The 21,127-nt window shown below is 34.7% G+C and overlaps 2 protein-coding genes across 10 annotated transcripts in view; one reads left to right on the top strand and one right to left on the bottom strand.

Moving 5' to 3' along the window:
- LOC128234063 (PTB domain-containing engulfment adapter protein 1-like) overlaps positions 1-5,084 on the top strand; it is a 32,712-nt gene extending 27,628 nt beyond the window's left edge. For all 7 annotated transcript variants that reach the window (XM_052948032.1, XM_052948029.1, XM_052948031.1 and 4 more), the window contains one exon: positions 1,576-5,084. In XM_052948032.1, the coding sequence (XP_052803992.1) occupies positions 1,576-1,662 (87 nt within the window). In that variant the 3' untranslated portion in view covers positions 1,663-5,084. The remainder of the gene's footprint in view (positions 1-1,575) is intronic.
- A 1,631-nt stretch (positions 5,085-6,715) lies between these two features.
- Positions 6,716-21,127, bottom strand: part of LOC128234798 (uncharacterized) — a 78,209-nt gene continuing 63,797 nt past the window's right edge. For all 3 annotated transcript variants that reach the window (XM_052949318.1, XM_052949319.1, XM_052949320.1), the window contains 16 exons: positions 20,708-20,851; positions 20,123-20,268; positions 19,688-19,822; positions 19,029-19,124; positions 18,089-18,289; positions 17,465-17,699; positions 16,708-16,816; positions 16,315-16,399; positions 15,892-16,050; positions 13,671-13,838; positions 13,069-13,110; positions 11,933-12,125; positions 11,437-11,613; positions 10,912-11,049; positions 9,989-10,199; positions 6,716-9,561 (listed from right to left, as the gene is read on the bottom strand). In XM_052949318.1, the coding sequence (XP_052805278.1) occupies positions 9,127-9,561; positions 9,989-10,199; positions 10,912-11,049; positions 11,437-11,613; positions 11,933-12,125; positions 13,069-13,110; positions 13,671-13,838; positions 15,892-16,050; positions 16,315-16,399; positions 16,708-16,816; positions 17,465-17,699; positions 18,089-18,289; positions 19,029-19,124; positions 19,688-19,822; positions 20,123-20,268; positions 20,708-20,851 (2,674 nt within the window). In that variant the 3' untranslated portion in view covers positions 6,716-9,126. The remainder of the gene's footprint in view (positions 9,562-9,988; positions 10,200-10,911; positions 11,050-11,436; positions 11,614-11,932; positions 12,126-13,068; positions 13,111-13,670; positions 13,839-15,891; positions 16,051-16,314; positions 16,400-16,707; positions 16,817-17,464; positions 17,700-18,088; positions 18,290-19,028; positions 19,125-19,687; positions 19,823-20,122; positions 20,269-20,707; positions 20,852-21,127) is intronic.

Below are 21,127 nucleotides of genomic sequence, written 5' to 3'. Positions count from 1 at the left end.
ATAGAGTTTGCTGTGGTCAGCCTTGTCATATAGGAGATGGTAGAGTTTGCTGTGGTCAGCCTTGTCATATAGGAGATGGTAGAGTTTGCTGTGGCCAGCCTTGTCATATAGGAGATGGTAGAGTTTGCTGTGGTCAGCCTTGTCATATAGGAGATGGCAGAGTTTGCTGTGGCCAGCCTTGTCATATGGGAGATGGTAGAGTTTGCTGTGGCCAGCCTTGTCATATGGGAGATGGTAGAGTTCGCTGTGGCCAGCCTTGTCATATAGGAGATGGTAGAGTTCGCTGTGGCCAGCCTTGTCATATAGGAGATGGCAGAGTTTGCTGTGGCCAGCCTTGTCATATGGGAGATGGTAGAGTTTGCTGTGGCCAGCCTTGTCATATGGGAGATGGTAGAGTTCGCTGTGGCCAGCCTTGTCATATGGGAGATGGTAGAGTTTGCTGTAGCCAGCCTTGTCATATAGGAGATGGTAGAGTTCGCTGTGGCCAGCCTTGTCATATAGGAGATGGTAGAGTTCGCTGTGGCCAGCCTTGTCATATAGGAGATGGTAGAGTTTGCTGTGGCCACCCTTGTCATATTGGAGATGGTAATGTTTGCGGTGGTCAGTCTTGTAAGAATTTGCTGTGGACAGCCTTGTGATATAGGAGATGGTAGAGTTTTGTCATATAGGAGATGGTACAGTTTGCTGTAGTCAGCCTTGTGGTACAGGAGATGGTACAGTTTGCTGTAGTCAGCCTTGTGATATAGGAGATGGTACAGTTTGCTGTGGTCAGCCTTGTGATATAGGAGATGGTACAGTTTGCTGTGGTCAGCCTTGTGATATAGGAGATGGTACAGTTTGCTGTGGTCAGCCTTGTGATATAGGAGATGGTAGAGTTTGCTGTGGCCAGCCTTGTCATATAGGAGATGGTACAGTTTGCTGTGGCCAGCCTTGTCATATAGGAGATGGTACAGTTTGCTGTGGTCAGCCTTGTGATACAGGAGGTGGTACAGTTTGCTGTGGTCAGCCTTGTGGTACAGGAGATGGTACAGTTTGCTGTGGTCAGCCTTGTGATACAGGAGGTGGTACAGTTTGCTGTAGTCAGCCTTGTGATATAGGAGATGGTAGAGTTTGCCTTGTGTGCCTCCATGTATCATTTTCTTAAAGAAATGACCATCACTTTTTAACTTGTCTGTTTTTCAAAGAAAAAAGTTGAATCTCAAAAATCATATAAGCCATTTATACTAAAAAGCATCAAAAGATATTCAAATCAAAATTGGTACACATGTTGCCAGAGACAATTATATACATAAAGCAATGAGCATGAATTTGGCTTTAAATATCATTGTGTTATTCCTTTTGTTATAATTCAAAAAAATATAAAGAGACTAACGTGGGCATTGGTTCAGCAGTACAATTGATTTTCCCCTGTCCTCTTATAGTTTTAAAAAAGACAAAGCAACAATAAGGAAATCATTTGATATTGTTGAATATCTTTAAGTGTACACAAGGTTTAAGCATGACCAATATGACATGAGTATGTTCATGTATGCATGGAATTATTTTCCTTTGATTTTTTTAAATATACATTTTCAGGCTGGCTTCAGTCAGGGGCTGTCTTTTGGTACAGAGGACTTTGGAATGAATGCATTTGATCCCTTCAACACCAGTGGGACTAACTAGATGGGACATATTGCCAATAATAGATGCCAAGTAAAGACAGCCAAGTAGTTTATTATAGTTTGTAATAAGGAGGCATTAAGTTTCTATCAACGTTGTTGAAGAATGTTATACTCTATTGCATAAGATGAATACTCTGGTATGTGAAATGGTCAAGTATTTTGTATATGGAAAACTTATGACGAAGCAACGATTGAAATATGAACTTGTGTTGTATAAAGGCAGAAACTAATACTTTGCTTATGATCTAATACTTTTGTTGTCATGGTAATAATACTGTTACTGTCATGGTAATAATACTGTTGCTGTCATGGTAATAATACTGTTGCTGTCATGGTAATAATACTGTTGCTGTCATGGTAATAATACTGTTGCTGTCATGGTAATAATACTGTTGCTGTCATGGTAATAATACTGTTGTTGTCATGGTAATAATACTGTTGCTGTCATGGTAATACTACTGTTGCTGTCATGGTAATAATACTGTTGCTGTCATGGTAATAATATTGTTGCTGTCATGGTAATAATACTTTTGCTGTCATGGTAATAATACTTCCATGTTGTTGATTTCTGAAAAATATACTTTTATAAAGTATGTGTTTTGTAGTAATTTGTTGACAAATTAGGAACTTGTACCATAAAGTAATTGTAACATTTATTATTTTTATGTAACAACATGTTTATTTTCCTTTATATTAAAATGGTTGTGGGTTCCATCCCCACCAGGGGAACATTTACAAAGACAAGCACCAGTACTGGTTTCTACCTAAGGAAACAGACTTGAGAATGATTCTATAAGCTACCTGCTTTTGGCATAGTTAAGCTAAACGAAATCAATGTAAACTTATCATTCGATAATGTTTCTCAAGGTCATCAGATGTAATGGGGAGGAATTGTTTTTTAAGCTTGTGTGTTTTATCAAACATATATTGACACCATAGACTTTTAATACAACGAAAAATGAATATTTCATTATTGTAGCATCATGTTTCATTGTAGGGGCCAAAGTTACATTTTACTTATTGTTGTTGTAAGTTTTATTCATTTTGTTATTACTTGTGTTCATAGTTATATGCTTACAACTAATTTTTCTGTTACAATGTAGAATCCACATGTATGTAATTACCTAACAATATATAGAATTTAAACAATTACTGATACACATATAATTAAAAAATACCAATTGCTACTGTCTGATATTATAAATATTTATGATACTTAAAATACCACGATTAGAATCTAGCTGACTTCTTATTTGGTTTCACACATACATATTTTTTATTACATATTACCTTTTATCATTCAGTCTTTAATCGTCTTGTATATTCTATGGTAGGTAATGCAATTTTGAAAGTAATCTCTTTTGTAATTTGTTATTTTTCGCCGCTGGTTGGCACTATTTTTACACATTTGTTTTTGTATTCCAGATAAATAGATGTTTTGAGCGGCATGGAGTTAAAGCTGCACTCTCACAGATTTACCATTTTTACAACTTTTTGTTTTGTTTTTGTCTTGGAAAGAGCAAAATTCTGCGTATATCTGCAAACCAATGATATAAAATTGCTGATAAAAAATCAGATTGTAGATTTTCATATTTCTGTCGAAAATGAATGTTTAACGGCTTAAACCGATATTAACGGTTTAAGAAAAATGCATAAAACATCAATTTTTGAACTTAAATATAAAAATCTGCGCTCTAATTTTTTGTCAGCAGATTTTATTTAACTGGTTTCCATGGATTTTTGCAAAAAATATGTAGTTCCAAGACGAAAAATAAAAAAAATATCAAAACGTTTAATCTGCGAGAGTGCAGCTTTAAAGGCCAATTAACATGCAATATTAAAATAATAATTAGACAATTATCAAAAAAAATTCACAATAAAAGTGACATTGAAATAAACATGTAATTTGTATTATATGAAAATATGCCTTTGTGATTACTTTTTAAATGTAAATAGCATAATGACCACTAATTCATTCTTAAGATGTTGATGAAGTGTATTTTGCTGACCAAAAATGTCATGTGAGACGTCTGTATATAGATGATAAACTTGATAATTGATACTTGTACATTGTTTTTATCCTAAAAACAATCATGTATTTAATGAGAGCTATTATGTACGATGATAGTATCATATGAATGTTTCTCCACATGCTTTAATCTGTGTGTATATAAAGTATTCTTATACCATATTATACATTGTATATGTCGAACTAAACTGACGGGACTACATAGTACATGTAAGTGAATTGGACAGGAGTAAATCTCGAATGGTCACAATTTTTGATTGATTTCAAAGACACTGTTGAAAATCATTCAATTTTTTTTTAATTTATCATTTGATATAAAAAACTCCTCTTTCGTTGTATTTCCTAGCATTGTTGCGACAAAACAAGGTACGTCGTATGTCATGGAATATCAAGTACATGCATTAGGGCTTGGTTGAACACGTCCTGGAGCCATATATATGTGCTGAACAATGTTATGTTATGAAAATCCTGATAATTTTTTACTATCAATTATTCAAAATCTTCAAGTATTAAAAAGATAGTAAAAAATAAAAATGATGATGTCATTATCAGAAAATGTCGAGAACTACTGCTGTCAAATCAGAAATTGGGAAGGAATATCTTGAAAAAACTTTAATAAGTGTTCAAGATGTACTCTCCAACTAGTAGAGCTTTATTATGGATCTTTTTTTACACATTTATGAATTAATTTTCAGGATGATTACTGAAGGTAAATCACTGATAAAATAGTTATTTAACAGATTTACCAGGTAAATGAAAAAGCATTTAAAACATTACATAAAACATAGAATGTTAATATGGAAGTGAAACATATATGAATGCGGATATAAGTTTTGGTCTGAATTAGATATTTAAGCGTTGTTGTTATTGGTCTAGTTAAACGTGCAATACGATGTTGGACTTAAGTGTGCTGTATAAATCACTTACTTTATTTAGAAACATAACAAGCTATTATGTATAACTGGTATAAAAACGTCTAGTATGAATAATACATGAGAGTTGTAATACTGAAATAATCCCAGACAATACTAAAATCATGAAATTTGTTATCTTGGAAGACTAATTTTGTCATTACAATAATAAGTTGTTCATGTACTTATGATCAGATTCAGTACAATTCTATTAGGTTTTCAATTAATTAAAATCTTGTTTGATAAAACTTCATTAGATTTATCTGATTTTCATAGTTTTTTTGGTCCGTTTATGTCTAGTGTTGTAACTTTCATTCCATGTTATTGCTTTCCTTCCAAGAGCACCTAATTGTTTTTATGCAGATTACGTACCAATGTTTTATGTTTGAAATATGTTGAATAATATTGAATAATATGTTACATTATAGAACACTCATTTATAACACTGTTTAGTGTAACAAATAAATATGTTTGAACAAATTATGATTTAATATATTAGTAGATTACCCCTGTTCATACATGCCATATTTTCTGGAGACCATTCAGGGGGATTTGTTCAGAAAGGCTGAAATTTAGGGGGATTTTGATAGTATTCAGGGGGATTTTTTTAGCAGGTTTAAGTTGGTGAAATTTCAAAGTATTTTTAGACGCAAGTACGAAAATATGTATTCACATATATTTTGGTATGAAAACCTCTAACTTTTTCATTTTACAGAATTATTTTATGTCATGATTTATCATATTCTTATGATACACTGTCATGTCATACTGTAATACTGTAAATTAAAATTACCTTCCTCTAGACACTAGAGAATGGAATGAATATTATCAATTTCTTCCTTTTCCAAAATAGTAATATTTCTTTGCCTTGATCATAACTTCAAATTAATTGATCACTTGTTGTTAAGGTTTCCTTTTGGCATAATATAATTTTTTTTTTCAAATTCCGGGGGATTTTTACCTCCTGCCGGGAGACCGGGGGATGGATAGAAATTCCAGGGGATATGGCATATATGCCTGTAGTTACGGGAGTCAGTAGGTATAATGTCATGGTCGCAGTAAACAGTATTATGAAAAACCTTGCCTGCACAATAAACCGAGAACGGTTTGATCTACGACCATGAAACTTCAGTGGTGGATTAACATTCACCAGCAGATTTCCCCTATTAAATTTGAGGCCAATAGGTCAAAGGTCAATAATCAATGCATTATTTCTTAAAACACCGCGATTGAATCATCTTTCACATATTTCTGACAAAGTGGCGCTCAGGTAGCCTAGTGGACTGACATCTCTTTTTTCGGAAAGGCAATGCAAATGAAAGGTTTTTCAAATATTGACACTTACAAATCAATTTGGGAAATTCATTTTAAACACTAAATTGAAGCTTTACACTGAGGAACATTGACATTGCAAACACAGTCAAGCTAATAAATGTTCACTATCAAAGATAGCTTGTGTCGTTTCAGTCAGCCAAGTGCACTTACTTAATACCAAAGCTCTAAGGCTAGCATTTTGGGATAAGCTCTGATGAGGAAAGTCCAGGTAGCTTATGTAAAGAGCTAGCTTGCAATTGCTTTTAACTTAGTGTCACTTTTTCTTTAGTACACACTGTTACTGTGGCCCTAAACACTAAATGTATTCCAGGAGGGATGCTGGGGTCATGTGTGACTGCTGTAACTGGTGAATGTTAAAGAACCAGAGTAGCTCTAACTGAGGTTACATTTTGTCTGTACAGTATGCCCCGCAACACAAGAAGACAGGTACATTTATATTCTCACTGGGGCTGGCACAAATGGATAGTTTTGTGCAGTCGGAAAAAAAACAGATACTCACACAGTGCACTGTGTATTAAAGTACAACGCGTTACTCACGTACAAATCCCTCATCAAACGCCATCACAACCTAACGCCCTATCTAGATAAATATAATGCTTGAATACTGTTTTATATCGACAGATTTTTAGATGTTAATGTATTTTTTGTTGAGATTATAATCATCTGACTAACCAGACATTGAGTGCCAAGGTCACTTGCCAATATTTATTACCGGTATCATTTCTCTGCCAATTCTGTTCATGCCCGGTGTTCGAAAAGAAATGAAAAACAAGAGCAAGCACTTTTTTCAATTTTGTTTTTCTACAAATTCCCTAAAAATACAAACAATAAAAACATCAACAATGCGTTTACTAAAGTTCTATCAATAAAAACACAATGACAAGAAAAAGCATTATTGATTTATACATCTTGCATATAATCTTTCTATCACAGACAACAAATAAAAAAAATATCAAGACATAAAAAATATATCACATTCTTTTGTTATATAATAATGATAATATTCTTTGCAGCATATGTAATACCTGCCTATGTGCTTAAAGCCTCTGTTTTGTTGTTACCATTAAAAGAAATAAAATACTTGTTACATAATAAGGTCTCTTGAATGCTAATTCTTATCAACCATCTGCTGATAGTGACGAGTCCACAAAAAGGAGAACTTTGTTCAATTAAGTATGTTCACCTAACCTACAGTTGACCTGTAAAACATAAAAATATAAAATGCTAACTTTCACTACAATGTTTACAAATCTGTAAATTACGGTATATTTTTTATAAAACCCTAGGAACTATCTGTGTACTGTTTTGCATTTATAATTATGGTCCAAAATGCAGCTTTAGGTTCAATTTTTGCTACCAGTGCAATAGCTTTCCTTTTTTTTGTCTTTTTGTCACTTCGAAAAATGGTATTTTTTTTTATATTTTATTACATCAAAAGTGCATTAAATGGGCCTCTCACTTTCTATAAGTAAGCTTTTTAGAACCTCCAGACTAATGCTGAATTTGGAAAACAAAAAATTAATTTGGTGCAAGGGATACCCAAAGCTTTTATTTCTTGATAAATAAATAACTTATTTGAGAAAACAACAACTAAGCATGGTAAGAAATCTACCCAAAAAGGTCTGATATCATTTGATTAGTCCAAAAACATTTATCCCATTTATTCTATGTATCAATGCACGTTTTTAAACATAAAAGGTTTTCTCACTAAATATGAGTCGATTTTCAGAATAAATTTCTGTTAAAAAGTTGTTATGGCTTATGCTTTAACAGAAACAGTTATGTTGTCAAGTAGAATTACATTACACAAATATAACAAACTAATGGAGAATCACTCAACCCTTTTTCAAACTTCAAAGATGAAGCAAAATACAAACGAAAACTGAAGAATCTTTTTTTGTATGTGCTTGTTTTATAAGTTACTATGTCTATGAACTCCTTGATGTTTCTTGAGGTAGGTTACTCTGTGTCCCAACTTTTCCCCAGTAGTCATTGTGATGGAGACAAATGTAGCTTACTATCACAAGCAATCAGTTGATTGTCCAATGGTGATTTCTTTTAAAATTAGTAAGAGATATCATGAACAGACAAGGATTTTTTTTATATATACTACATAAAAAGAAATGCACTTAAACATAAATGTCCTTTTTATGAAAGGGCTTTTATATATGTATAGTATTTCAACCATATAATGTTTGTCTTGCAATAAGACTTTAACTTGGTGAGTATAATACTTGATACCATGACACTTGTAACATATGAATGAAATAATCACAGTGATTTAAGATGTTAATAACAATAAAACAGCAAACAAGCAGCAGAGTTAATCAAAGAGAACAAAGACTAGCACAAACAAGTGTAATTAGGCAAAAATTGAAAAAAAAAATGTTTATGGTAACCTTTCCCACAATGTTTTGTCTGGTTAGGTAGGTAGGATTTTTTTTATTTTTAATATTATTATATTTTCTGCGCAGTTTAAATTTTTTTGTTACTTACGCCCCGCCCCTTTGAAGAAAATGATAAAAAAAAATAAAAAATTAAACAGTAGATGGTCGAAAACTTTTTTGGGGGACTTTGGCTGATTTTCCTGAGTTGGTCAGGTAACTGCAAACAATTATTTATTAGAGAATGGCCTATGGCATGTTACATAAATATGTTAGTAAATATCACACACAAATCTTGCAATAAATGGAGGAAAAATAAACTAAAGAGATACAACCATAACACCTTTTTCTACATATCATAAAAACATAAACTATGAAATATTCAATCTTTTAACCACTGAGCTGAAACCTGACAACCAGAAAAATAAGACACGGGCGGTGTTCCTATTACCTTGGATAACATTTTTTTCTAATTTATACTACCCCAAAATGTATCACAAAATGGCTAACTCCAATATCTAGCAAAAGGCTTAATATTTCTTATTTGTTTTGAAGTGTCTTTTTAAAGGCACATGCTTTTGTCCAGTCTTATCGAAAACATGTAATACTAAGCATTGCCCAGGTCATTTAGTCTTTAAAAATACAAAATCATGAATACTTTCAACAACATTTACAATAATATTTATAAGATACGTGCAAAAATATCTCAACCTGAAAAAATATCAATCCTAACAAAAGGATAAATGAAATTATCTTTTCTTTTATCTTATACGACAAATATCGAAGAAACATGATCAAGGTCAGAGTTATCGGAGGTCCTCATCTGACTCCACTTCTATTCTCCGCACGTTGAACGGCTGTATATTTTCATAATATTCTGTAGAGTAACCAAACCCTGGCTCTTCAACTTCCCTTTCTTCCTCCCTTTCCCTGTGTTTCTTTGACCTTTTCTTCTTTGACCTTGACCTTGACCTCTCATTCTCATCATAAGCATGCGACCTTGACCTTCGCATTTCATTTGACAACTCATTCTCTTCATCATCATATGATTTTGACCTATGACCTTCATGCGACCTATGACCTTCCTGTGACCTTTGGGATTTCCTGGATGACCTTATCTCCAATTCATTACGTAATCTTGACCCCTCCTCATCATATGTGTTGTGTGATCTCTCTGGTGACCTTGACCTCCTCTGTGAACTATCGTGGGCCAGGAACTCCTCATAATGCTCAGGTTTCACCTGAAACAAAGTGAATATTATTTTCAGGTAGACATCTCTTCATGTAAAAAATATCAACCCAATTAATCAAGGGGGGGGACAATTACCTTATTTATCCTCTTCTCATGTTCATGCCATTTGATTAAAAATAAGACATTATACATACTCCATAAATTAAGTGAGTATATTTTTTATTGAAACTAGCTTCATGGTTTACTTTATTCAAGAGTAGCTTGGTGAAAAAACACAATCTAATCTTCAGATTAACATTTTATTACAAAGTATTTAAATTTTTCAATAACAACACTGCAATAACTACAGATGTGTTCATTTTGTATTGAAATATGAGGGGTGCCGGCAACACTGTGTTAAGTCTCCCTCTATATATCAAGGTTGTTACTGCAATCTTACAGACAGGCCCTGTGAAAAAGTGTTTTGTTTACACTACCTGAGATCTCCGTTGCTCGAGTGCAGATGAGGGACGCAGAATGACATCGGCAGGTGGGGTGGACTTCAGTCGGAGAGGCATGGGAGCCAGGGCCTTGGGCATATGAGCCCGCCCTGGGTGTGCCTCTGGTTCTGGGAATCCTTCCTCATCACCATGGTGACGGGAGCTAGATCGCTCCTCCTTACGCCTCCTGCGCTTCTTCTTAGGCTTTCTGTAACAGCAGATGGAGGTTATGTATGTATGTCAATGGTTAATCAATTTAGTAAATGTTCAGAATCATACATCACAGTTTAAGTACAAAATTAAAAAAAAAGAGTCATGGTTCTTGTATACTGCACTTACTGCCATTGTGCTTTACCATTGTATGAATTTTAAATAAATACCATCAAGTAGTTTTCAAGTTATGCTACGGACAAGAACAAAGAGCAATAACTCTGTAATTTGCTGTAAACAGAGTCATGTTCTTGTTAACTGCACTTCTCCTCTTTGTGCTTTACCATTGTATGAAGTTTCAACTTATTATCCAGACAAAAGTTTTATAATAAAAAACACAACAAAGGGCAATCACTATGTAATAAGCTTAATTATAGTTATGGTTCCTGTACACTGCACTTGCTCTCATAATGTTCTATCATTTTATGGTGTTTAATTAAATTCCATCCAGTAGTTTTAAAGTAATGCTACATACAAGGAATATTGCCAAGGACCGGCCAACCGACTGACCAACCACGGGGTGACTGCAATACACCCCCTTTAAACTTTGTTTGTAAGGGATATAATAGCAACAGTATCCCATCTGAGTGTGTAGTGAAATCAAGAAGGCTTGTTTTGTGGTAGGCTTCGAAAGAAATGTTTAAGTTCAATCTTCAGTATAGAGATATATTTTAAATCAAACCCCTGATAAATAACAAGTTTCAACATACATTGCCATCTCCTGTTCATGTACGTAGTGTGAGCGGGGTGATGAAGTCATCATGGGGTCATGGTGTCGAGCTGATGGTGGGAGAGAGAGGTTTAGGTTTCCACTCCCATTCTGCATGTAGAGAGACTTCTTCTTTACACTGTAATACAAAACAATGATATATTTTTAAGTAAGTTTTTTTTCTCACTTATATATCTGCGCAACTACTGTTTAGGTAATCATTGAAATAACATGAAAGTAAATTTACATCGTCTGTAACCACGGTACTTTCTTCCGTTACACTCCATGAAAAATACACAACAAGGCAGGGCCCAGTTGTGTACAAGAGGTATCCAACGATAGTACTTTTATAACATCTACCACAAGAAACAGCTGCAATTAGGCTCCTCATTATCTTCAATAAAAAAACAACCGTTTAACTCTCTCAAATTATAGTTTACCCTACACATGTTTGCATTTCAAACACTTATCAAAAAACATAGATAATGTTTTATCAAAATTTAAATCGTAATAATATGACATCTACCTGCCATCCATTTTCTCAAAGAAAACAGGCACATGTACGGAGATGTCTGTTTTAACAGAGCCAGTCTCCTCTGACATAGCGGGTTCGATGAACGGAAGCCGATCCATGTGCCTGCCCTTCTTTTCTCGCACATCACGCAGGTTGTAGTTGGTAAAGTGCATATCTGGCTGACCATATCTGACAAAAAAAAATCATTTTAAAAATACTTAAGATGCTTGTTTTGCACAATGCACCCACAAAAGGCATCTTAAAATTTTGGTCACCAAGCCTGACAAGCGTATTTCTTCATATGTTTCAGACTTTTTTCATTCCACTTCAGTACAAGTTATGTGTCGGTAAATGTGTCTCACATATATGCTACATGACATCAGTTACAAAATATAATCATAAATTTCTCCCTAATTATGCAAATCAATATGCAATAATTTACCACCAAACACAAAATTTTGTCTGTGATTACTACAATACAATGACAAATACAAGTCCAGTAACTCACCTTTTGGCATGGTAGCCATCTTTGATGGCAGGGGAAACGATCTGCTTTTTTCCATTGAGACAAGGGAGGTAATCCTTGCAGCAGCAGCAGACAACAATAAGCAGCACAATAGTTAGAAAGAGGATTATTGCTATCACTATGGCAATGATCACCCCGGTATTGAGGCCACCCTCTGTTGAAGCCCCGATACTCGCTGAAAAATGAGAACTTAGAAATTTAATTATATCTCGGAAATCTGTTCAAATAAAAATTATAATAAAAAATTGTTTGTAGTTAATGAAAAAGTTACTGTTGTAACAATATAAAGCTCTGTACATAATTATACATACTTAATTTGAATACTATTTTCAGATGAGCAATCAAAACAATTGCCACAGTTCATCACTTCACAGCTACAGTCATAACCCATTGGCTCAATATCCTAGGACTGGCCAAAATACTTGCCAAGATGGAATGCTAACAAAGAGTTAAACAAAATTGGTCCTTCACATGGGTTCTAGCCAACAAGGAAATCGAGCCAAGCAATATCAAGCCAACGGGTTTCGACTGTATTTCAGTCATGGTGGTGGCTGTTTCTACACTTAAATAAATTTGTAACAGGAAACAAAGTTAAATGTGAATATCTTTGATCCTGTTTTATTACTATGGTCAAAGTTTGAGCGTTTTTCTCGACTCAGATGTCAATGATTGATATGTAAGAGTGCTAAAATTAGAAAACTTTTTATCCTTTTTGATAGAAAATCTAAAATGAAATTGCATTCGTATGTACCAAGTAACATTCCATGAAAAAAAATGGCATACACTTAAAGAAAAAATAAACCTTTGTAACAGCCTCTAGACTCTTTAAGTCTCTTTTTCCCATCTTATCCTTTCCATCGCCTATTCTTAAAATGTACACTTGGATTAGTTGCTGAAATATGTCTTTGTCCATTAACACCGGAACGTTTATTCTTGGGTTTTTCTTCCTAGCGTTACATTATATTACCACATTTTTATTTTAAACATGTAATGTAACAGTAACAGTTATATTCTTAATAATAATAATAAAAAACAACTTCTGATCCTTAAAGATATTTTTAAAAACATCTTCCTTTCCGATGATGAGAAAAAAGGATAAATCCAGCATTATAACTTACGTTCTTCACCAGGAGTTGTGGTGGTAGTAAATGTGCCAGGATCTGAAATAAAAGGCCACGTTTCACATAATATGTATTTATAATTTATATATGTATGTGTTTTCTAATAGGGGTAAAGCAACAACCAAATTATACAACAAGTGTACAGCAGAGTGACATATTTTTAAACTATCCGGTAAGCAATATTCAAGAGAACATCTCCTTGAAAGTTCACTTTCCAATCCTTCTTATTGGTTGTTCTCTGTGGTGACTTTGAACATGGTTATACAAGAAATTAATTTATTGCCACAACTTATAGTTCATGTTTTGTTTTTTTTGGAAACACATCTTACATTGACAGTATCTATTTCTGTAAAGGTTACAGGTTTGGGTCAGTGTTTAGTTCAGAACTGGCATATAATAATTATAAGCATATAATGCAAGTTATGTTGACTGTTTCTTAAGGGCTTGCTTAACCCTTATTCTCTGTGGTAAGGAATTTTGGTCAAGGCTTACACAAACATTTAAAGCAGAACTTCAGTTGGCTGTAATGGCTGGCGGCCTTCTAAATTCCAACAATATGAGATTAGGGACAGGGTCATCTTAAACAAGGTGAAACCTACCTTGGCAATCATTTTGACTGACGGATCCCAAGTTCTCAGTGGTGAGAGATTGAGGGCAGGCTTTACATGAGAACTGTCCCACGTCATCCTGAAAGAAGCCCACTGGACATCCCACACACGACTGGTCCCCGGATAGGAGGCTGAAGAAGGAGCCCGTCTGACATTTGTCTGTAAAGACAGAATCAGTAACTTTGTGAATATCTCACGGTAGATTATAAGATCTTTGAAATTGTCTAACATGCACATCAGTGTTGATCATGGGGCTTAACAAATATTATTGGCAGAGTTATGACAAGGGATTCGCTACATTTGAGCACATTTAGTTTCATGACACTAGTGTTAACAAACTTTCAGTGTTTGCTCACATTCAAGATTTTGCATGTTCGGATGATAACAAAAATAGCACTAAGTGGAGCTAAGAATAGTTTCATATAAAATCATTTGCCTTTGTTCCCGAATAAATAGAGAGTGAGCATAATATGTTTGCTTTTTCCCTACATTATTTTGGGGAAAGTTTGTTTTCTTTACAATATTTTAGGTAAAGTTTGCTTTTACCATTTCAATATTTTGGGTGAAGTTTGCCTTTAGGGAAAGCTTTTTCCATACATCATTTAGGGATATTTCTCCTTTCCTTTTCAATTTGGGAATTTGCAGGTCTTCAAAGACCCAGCATTCTAGCTTGGACATGCCAAAGCAGCATGAAGTCTTATTTAAACAAGAGGCCCAAAAGGGCCTATGCTCTTCTGGCATGGCTCTTGTGGTCATTTTCAATCCAGAGCATGTACGTTTGAGTAATAGGCAACAAATATATAGTTCACTTTTAGTGTTTGGGTTAGCTGCACATTCAACATCTGAGGACAGGAAGTGTTGTAAGCAGATTAGTTGCATGAACTATTTTAATATGTGCCAAGTAAAGGTAATCTGAAGGTAAAACATATTTGCTTTCAAAACTGTAGTCATGGTCAAAATTTCATTTCTGTAGCTTTAAAAATAAAAAGTCGGTCAAAGGTCAAAGTCAAGGACATCCGAGGACAACATTAATGCTTGTTTGCAAAACTGTTCACATTGTCAAAATTTCATTACTGTAGCTTTAAAAATTAATAAGTAAGTCAAAAGGGGTGGGGCCAGCTTTTGCCCAAGGGGCATTATTTCAAATGTTTTCAATTGCATCATATGATGCTCCACAACAAATATCAAAGGTATGGGCCTTGTGGTTTGAAACAAGAAGATTTTGAAAATGTTTCTTAAATAAGTCTCTAGGAAAATAGTGACACCCAGGGCAGTGCCAGTTTTGACCCAAGGGGCATAATTTGAATAACCATGGTAGTGGACCACTAAATAAAGCCTTGTTCAAAATAGCAAGGATTTGCATAGTGGTTTCAGACAAAAAGGTTTTTAACATTTCCCAATTTAAGGGAGGGGGGGGGAGTCTGACCCTTACAAAGAAAAGAGAACTCTTCCCTGGGCCTCCACCAACATCGCCCCTTTGAACAAACCTTCACAAGCAATTGTGACTTTACATGTTAACTTGGCTAAAAATAGACTTTGCTCATGTAGACTTGGCTAAAAATAGACTTTTTAGCATTTTTTATACTTTCAAGACCCATAATCCAGGCATGCATGGGCAGATCAGGCTGGTTTTAAAAAGGAACCGAGTTCTAATGGATATCTAAATACTGTACAAGTTTTATCGAGATACAATCAAAACTGAAGACTGTATCATGTTCACAAGCAATTGTTTACAGACAAACTGATTTTTTAATACTTTCAAGGCCCATAATCTAGGCATGCATGGTCGGATCTGGCTGGTTTTCGAAAGAAATTGAGCTCTAATGGATATCTAAATACTGTACAAGTTTCATCGAGATACACTCAAAACTGAAGACTTTATCGTGTTCACAAGCTAGTGTTTACACAATAGCATTTTTTTATACTATCAAGGGCCATAATCAAGGCATGCATGGGCGGATCTGTCTGGTTTTCGAAAGGAACCAAGCTCTAATGGATATCTAGATACTGTACAAGTTTCATCGAGATACAATCAAAACTGAAGACTGTATCTATTCACAAGCAATTGTTTACAGACGCACAGACGCACGAACGCACGGACGCACATACTACGTACACATTATCATCGCATAAGCTCTTCTGGCCTTTGGCCAGTAGAGCTAAAAAGCAGTGGAAAAAGATACAACCAAAACCATGTGAAGTTTACACCCACCTCTGCAATAGGAGATGTCAGATGCCCCTGTCCCATCTGTGGTCAAGCTGGCCTGACAAGCACTACACTGACCAGTTGAGGAGGCCTTATATTCCCCTATTGGACAGCGCTCACACATCTTGGTAGCTGAGTTGTACTCAGTGCCTGCACCACATCTCACTGAAAATTTACAGCTTTTTTTAAAGTGATTTTCTAACGCTTACACAAGACAGTTTCTTTTATTTTTCATGAACAAGTAAGAAAGAAGTGCTTTTAAAATATTTAATTAGTACAAATTAAATGTGTTATCTAGAAATTGAAGTGTTTTTCATGCAATCCATACTTTTTCACAGAGACAAAACTGTAATTATGCTTGAAAATTCAGACATTTGCGTACCTTACTTATAACGTTTCAATGTCAAGATATCTGAAAATATTTCCTACCACACATGCCAGCAGAGATCATCATTCCTGAAGGACATTCTTCTGTACTCCTCACAACAAAGGTTGTGAAGTCTGGGGACACATACTGCAAACAACACATAAAACAGTTCATAATGTAAATGTATATAACAGCATTATGGTATAGTGCATTGGGACATTGTTTGGTGGATACGTATTGTACAGAGCGAGATTAGAATTTAAAATTAAAACTGTTTATAAAATCCTTTTTTTTAGTATTCTAACTCCTGGTTATAAAATTTAACATACATGTAGTTCAAAGTTGCAGAATTTTTTATTGAAAGTCCTTATTCTTCTTTTTGTTGTTTAAACCAAAATAAGATGAATGGTAGGCTTAAGTAACAGTTCAGAAAAAGAGGTTTGATTGTGACCTACAGTGGCATTGTTAGTCGGGTCAACATAGTGGAACAGCTGCAAGTCTCCGACAGCCATTCTAAGCAGCTCTTCTGGCGTGAGACCTCTGTTGTTATACACCAATTCAGACCTGGTTGAAAGGTTACAGAGGAATAATTGTGTTGAAGTAATATATAATGGCTATTTCATACAAAATCTATGCAAAAGGTCTTAAGCATTAATGTTGGAACTTATGTCTCTACACTAATAATCTCCCTCAAATTGTACCATATGTATCATTTAATTGCTTGCACATCATTTATATAGGACCTTACATGAGTTGCCATTTCATACAAACATTTATGAAGCAAGCTGTCGGAAAGTTTAAAACTTTTTCGTAACAAGTTTCATAAAATTTTGCATTATATGGCAACTCTTGTACATTCTTTTTTCACATGACCCATTTATTCCCAAAAGGGAAGATTTGATTCATTTATGGTAAAAAGTTGAGAGTTTAATTAATCAAGTGAAATGACGTCAATGTCAATTTATATTACGCTAGAGAAATATAAGAAAATATGTAATGGTTGTATTACACTTGAAACAAGCAATGTCATGTGATAAAAGTAATTATCAAACTACACTTTGGTAAACTATCTTGAGTACTATTATAAGATACAAGATACTAGAATCTTTATTTAAAGTCGGGTATATGCTATAAACAAGAAACATTGAGCTCAAAGAGCTCAAAAACCAACATGATTTATACACATGGAATAATGATATGCATATGTATTACCTTAATAGTCCAAAGTCAATATCTATCTCCACGTTAGATGCCCCATTACACGTACAAGCGTTACTCAACACATTGACACAACTTCCCCCTGCACATAGCTGACCACCAACATTGCCATTCAATGTTGTGAAGGCACTGTTAACTGCATTTTTGTACGCCTGGATGATGTCATTGCAATTGACACTCGAGGTTGCCATGAGCAACAAGGTCACTCTATGTGTCAGTGGCTCAGTGGCTGTAATATATTGTCAGTATGCTAAAAATTTGTTCAGGGTTACTTTTCTTAAAATAGAATGACCTTCTCAATCATTAATGCACTGAATTATCTTATCATTACAAAATAAATAACATGTATTATTAGAAGTTCTGTGTTCTGTAGAAACCAAAGTGTTATCAAAAAGATTTTACATCAACGTTTTGCATAAATATGTGATTTAGTGAAATACAAAATTACTTAAGACATCAGAAACTACATGTACATAAACGGCAAAGGTCATGTAAAACACTTCATTAAAAGCTTTCCAGTGGTTTATAGATTTTACCAGTGATTTTTTTTTCATCTATGTAAACTTCTAATATGCTTCCATTATCTGAAACAAACTGAAGAACTAAAATTATAATTACCAGCACATTCAGGGAAGATGTACTGTGAGTATTTGAAGGCCTCATCCCACATGCCGTACATGCTGCACGAAATAAAGAGTGGGTTGGGGCCTGCCAGCATCTGGGTACCAGTAGAACATGGGCTAGAACATCTTGTAATATTTGGGGTGTCCTCTACACAGGATGCTACACTGTGAGTTGTCGTCGCCGCACAATTTGAACCTGAAAAAACAACAACATTGTTATAATTATAATAAGGGTAAGTTTATGTATGATTGGTCTGTAGAATTAATGTCAGATATTACTTGTATGGCTATTACTACTAACACATATACACAGATGAATCAATATGTCAAAAATATCCATCAACCTGTATTATTGTTATAATTTAATGAAAATTATAATAAAAATAAGCCAGGCCATCCACCATGTCATGGGAACCATGTATCAGATTGAAATCTCTTATTCTGTACCACAGTCTCCCAGCAACATACCACCACACAAACTATTATTACGGAAACTCCAATACACCCCCTTCTAACAGCATACATATTAAGTAATTCATATCAATTTATTTTTGCTTATGTTGGTAAAAGCTTATAACTTATAGAATTATGCTGTAGTTCATTGCTGGAGTATAAACCAATTCTCGTGTGCTTTATCAGAGGTTTCAAAATGTACCCCAAGTAGAGATCAAGCAGGAATCATTAATTTGATTCAAAAATAAGATCATTGCAAACACATGACATAGCTCACCTGTTGTTGTTTTTCCGATTGATAAACAGGTGTAGGTCCACTATTATTCAACCAATTGTTATAAGCATTGATATTGTCTCTGCTAAAATAGATGTTAACTAACTTTCTGCAAATAACTTGATTTTAGGTCACCAACTCCATCAAAACAAAGACTTCCACAGTTCATTACTCTTAAAACAACAGACAACCTAAAAATGAGTCTTACCTCTGTTGTAGAGCCTGAAGGAGCATACAGCTGCGTTGCTGCTAGTGTCAAACACAGCGTAGGTGATCCCATGTATACCCCAGTCTATGGGGCTGCCTGGAACGTATAAAAGGAAAGTTGGGATAAGGTGTCCCTTGTACAACATTAATATGCTGGGCATTTTATGAAGGCAGTTGTGATTGATAATGTTCAATATTGATGCCTGGTAAACCTCATACAACTTTAGTATCAATTGATACCTTAAAATAGCATGTTGGGTTGTAACAGACATTTATGTCATTGTTGATTCAGATGATGCTGCCCTTTACAATGTAGGTTTATACTGACACCCAGCATGAATTTACTTTCTCCGCTTGAACATTTATACTATTCATTGCAGTACACCAATGGATACTCATAGATCAGATTTTATCCACAAGTTTTTGGACAAACTAAAACTATTGCCAGCAAGTATAAAGGAGTTAACATCTTCAAAAATTGAAAGAAAAAAAAACATGACAAAAAAATACACAAAATCATTGTTGAATCATTGTAGCCTGTAGAGTAGAGAGGGGTCAGGATATACAGGTTCCATCAAATGTGGGTACCGGCCAGGATTTGGTTTCTATTCTTGCTGAATTTCTGTGTCACTGACACTATGAACACAAGTAAATACTTACCAGCTTGTATGGTAGAGAAGGGTGGGGATATTCCAGTCCCTTCAAATGTGGGTACAGGCCAGGTGGGTGTCTCTGTTCTTGCTGTCACTGCAAGGCTGTCACTGGGACACACAGTGGCCACTGGGATATTCTCATCTACAAATGAACGATACTTTACACTTATGTGATCACCCTAAATAAGTATAAACATAGAAATTATATCATGGTAAGCTTGTCTATTAGGGCATTTATTTATAATTACTGCACCAACAACATCAAGAACAACGTTCAATAACTAGCAGGCATATAAGTGAATAGCCTTTTAATTTATCCTCACTATATTTATTGCACAGTTATGCTCAGACACTTTCCAACATGAAGAAATGTCTTATTGTTCTTATTTACATCATTTTACAATTGCAATTATAAATGTCCAGTATCCAGATGACCACTAACCTGTCACAAGGCCCGGACAGAAGCCAGGTGTGTTTTTAAGACATCTCTCACTGTTCAGAGTGAGCTCACTGTTGTAGTCGACCGGCCATTCCTGCATGAGGCTGCGCTCCTGGTTCAGTAACACCCTGCTAGATGGGGAATACGACCTGAAAAGCAAAAAAAAACAAGTCAAATTAAGTCAAACCATGAGTTTAATAAGTAATCAAATAGTAATTGTTAATAGTAATTAAGTCATTGTTAATCAATGCAATCATCATTTCCTTATCTTAAAAAGTTTACACTTGTTTTGCAATTGTCAGGAGGGGATCACACGTGTGTACGAGGAAATAAATAGGACTTCATTGATGTTTCCAAACGAAAAAAATAAAAAATAATCTTGACTGAGGCCCTTCGCATGGCAAAAATAATTTAGAGACATACGAGCACAGGAGTCTCGATTTAATTGAGACAATTAATTGACAGCAATGGTTCTTATGGTTACAACACCTTCAAAGCTTCTTTATTATCTATCTATGATGTCAAAGAAATACGAAATGCTGTAGATTTTAAGAATTTGTTACGGCAATAAAGTCATTATAAACCTACGGTTGTCTGTTGTACAAATTTGTTATTTCCAGTTGATTGAGCGCATCCCCGACAACAAATAGGTGTGAAATCTTCCCCTCGAAACTGGACTCTGGCAGGCTTGTTCCTGAGACGGTGTCAAAATCTCCGAATACCAGGAACCCTCTGAAAGAGTAACATAATGTAGGTGTATCTTTGTGCCTGAATACATTTAAGGGACAGTTGACAGCGATTGACACAACTGACATTGCACTAAAATCTGCTCTTGGGCTCTTATCATAGCATGTATCATATGATTGCATTTGCAAATTGATATATCTTAGTAGCTATAATACCTATTTCAAAACTAATACCTGTACATATACATGTAAGTCAATTAAGGCAATGTGAACTTTCAATTTAATTTGTGACACTCTAATAACTTCATATTTCACCATCTTT

Source organism: Mya arenaria, chromosome 5 (genome assembly GCF_026914265.1).
Source record: "Mya arenaria isolate MELC-2E11 chromosome 5, ASM2691426v1".
NCBI lineage: Eukaryota > Metazoa > Mollusca > Bivalvia > Myida > Myidae > Mya > Mya arenaria.
This window is presented reverse-complemented; position numbering and strand designations above follow the sequence as displayed.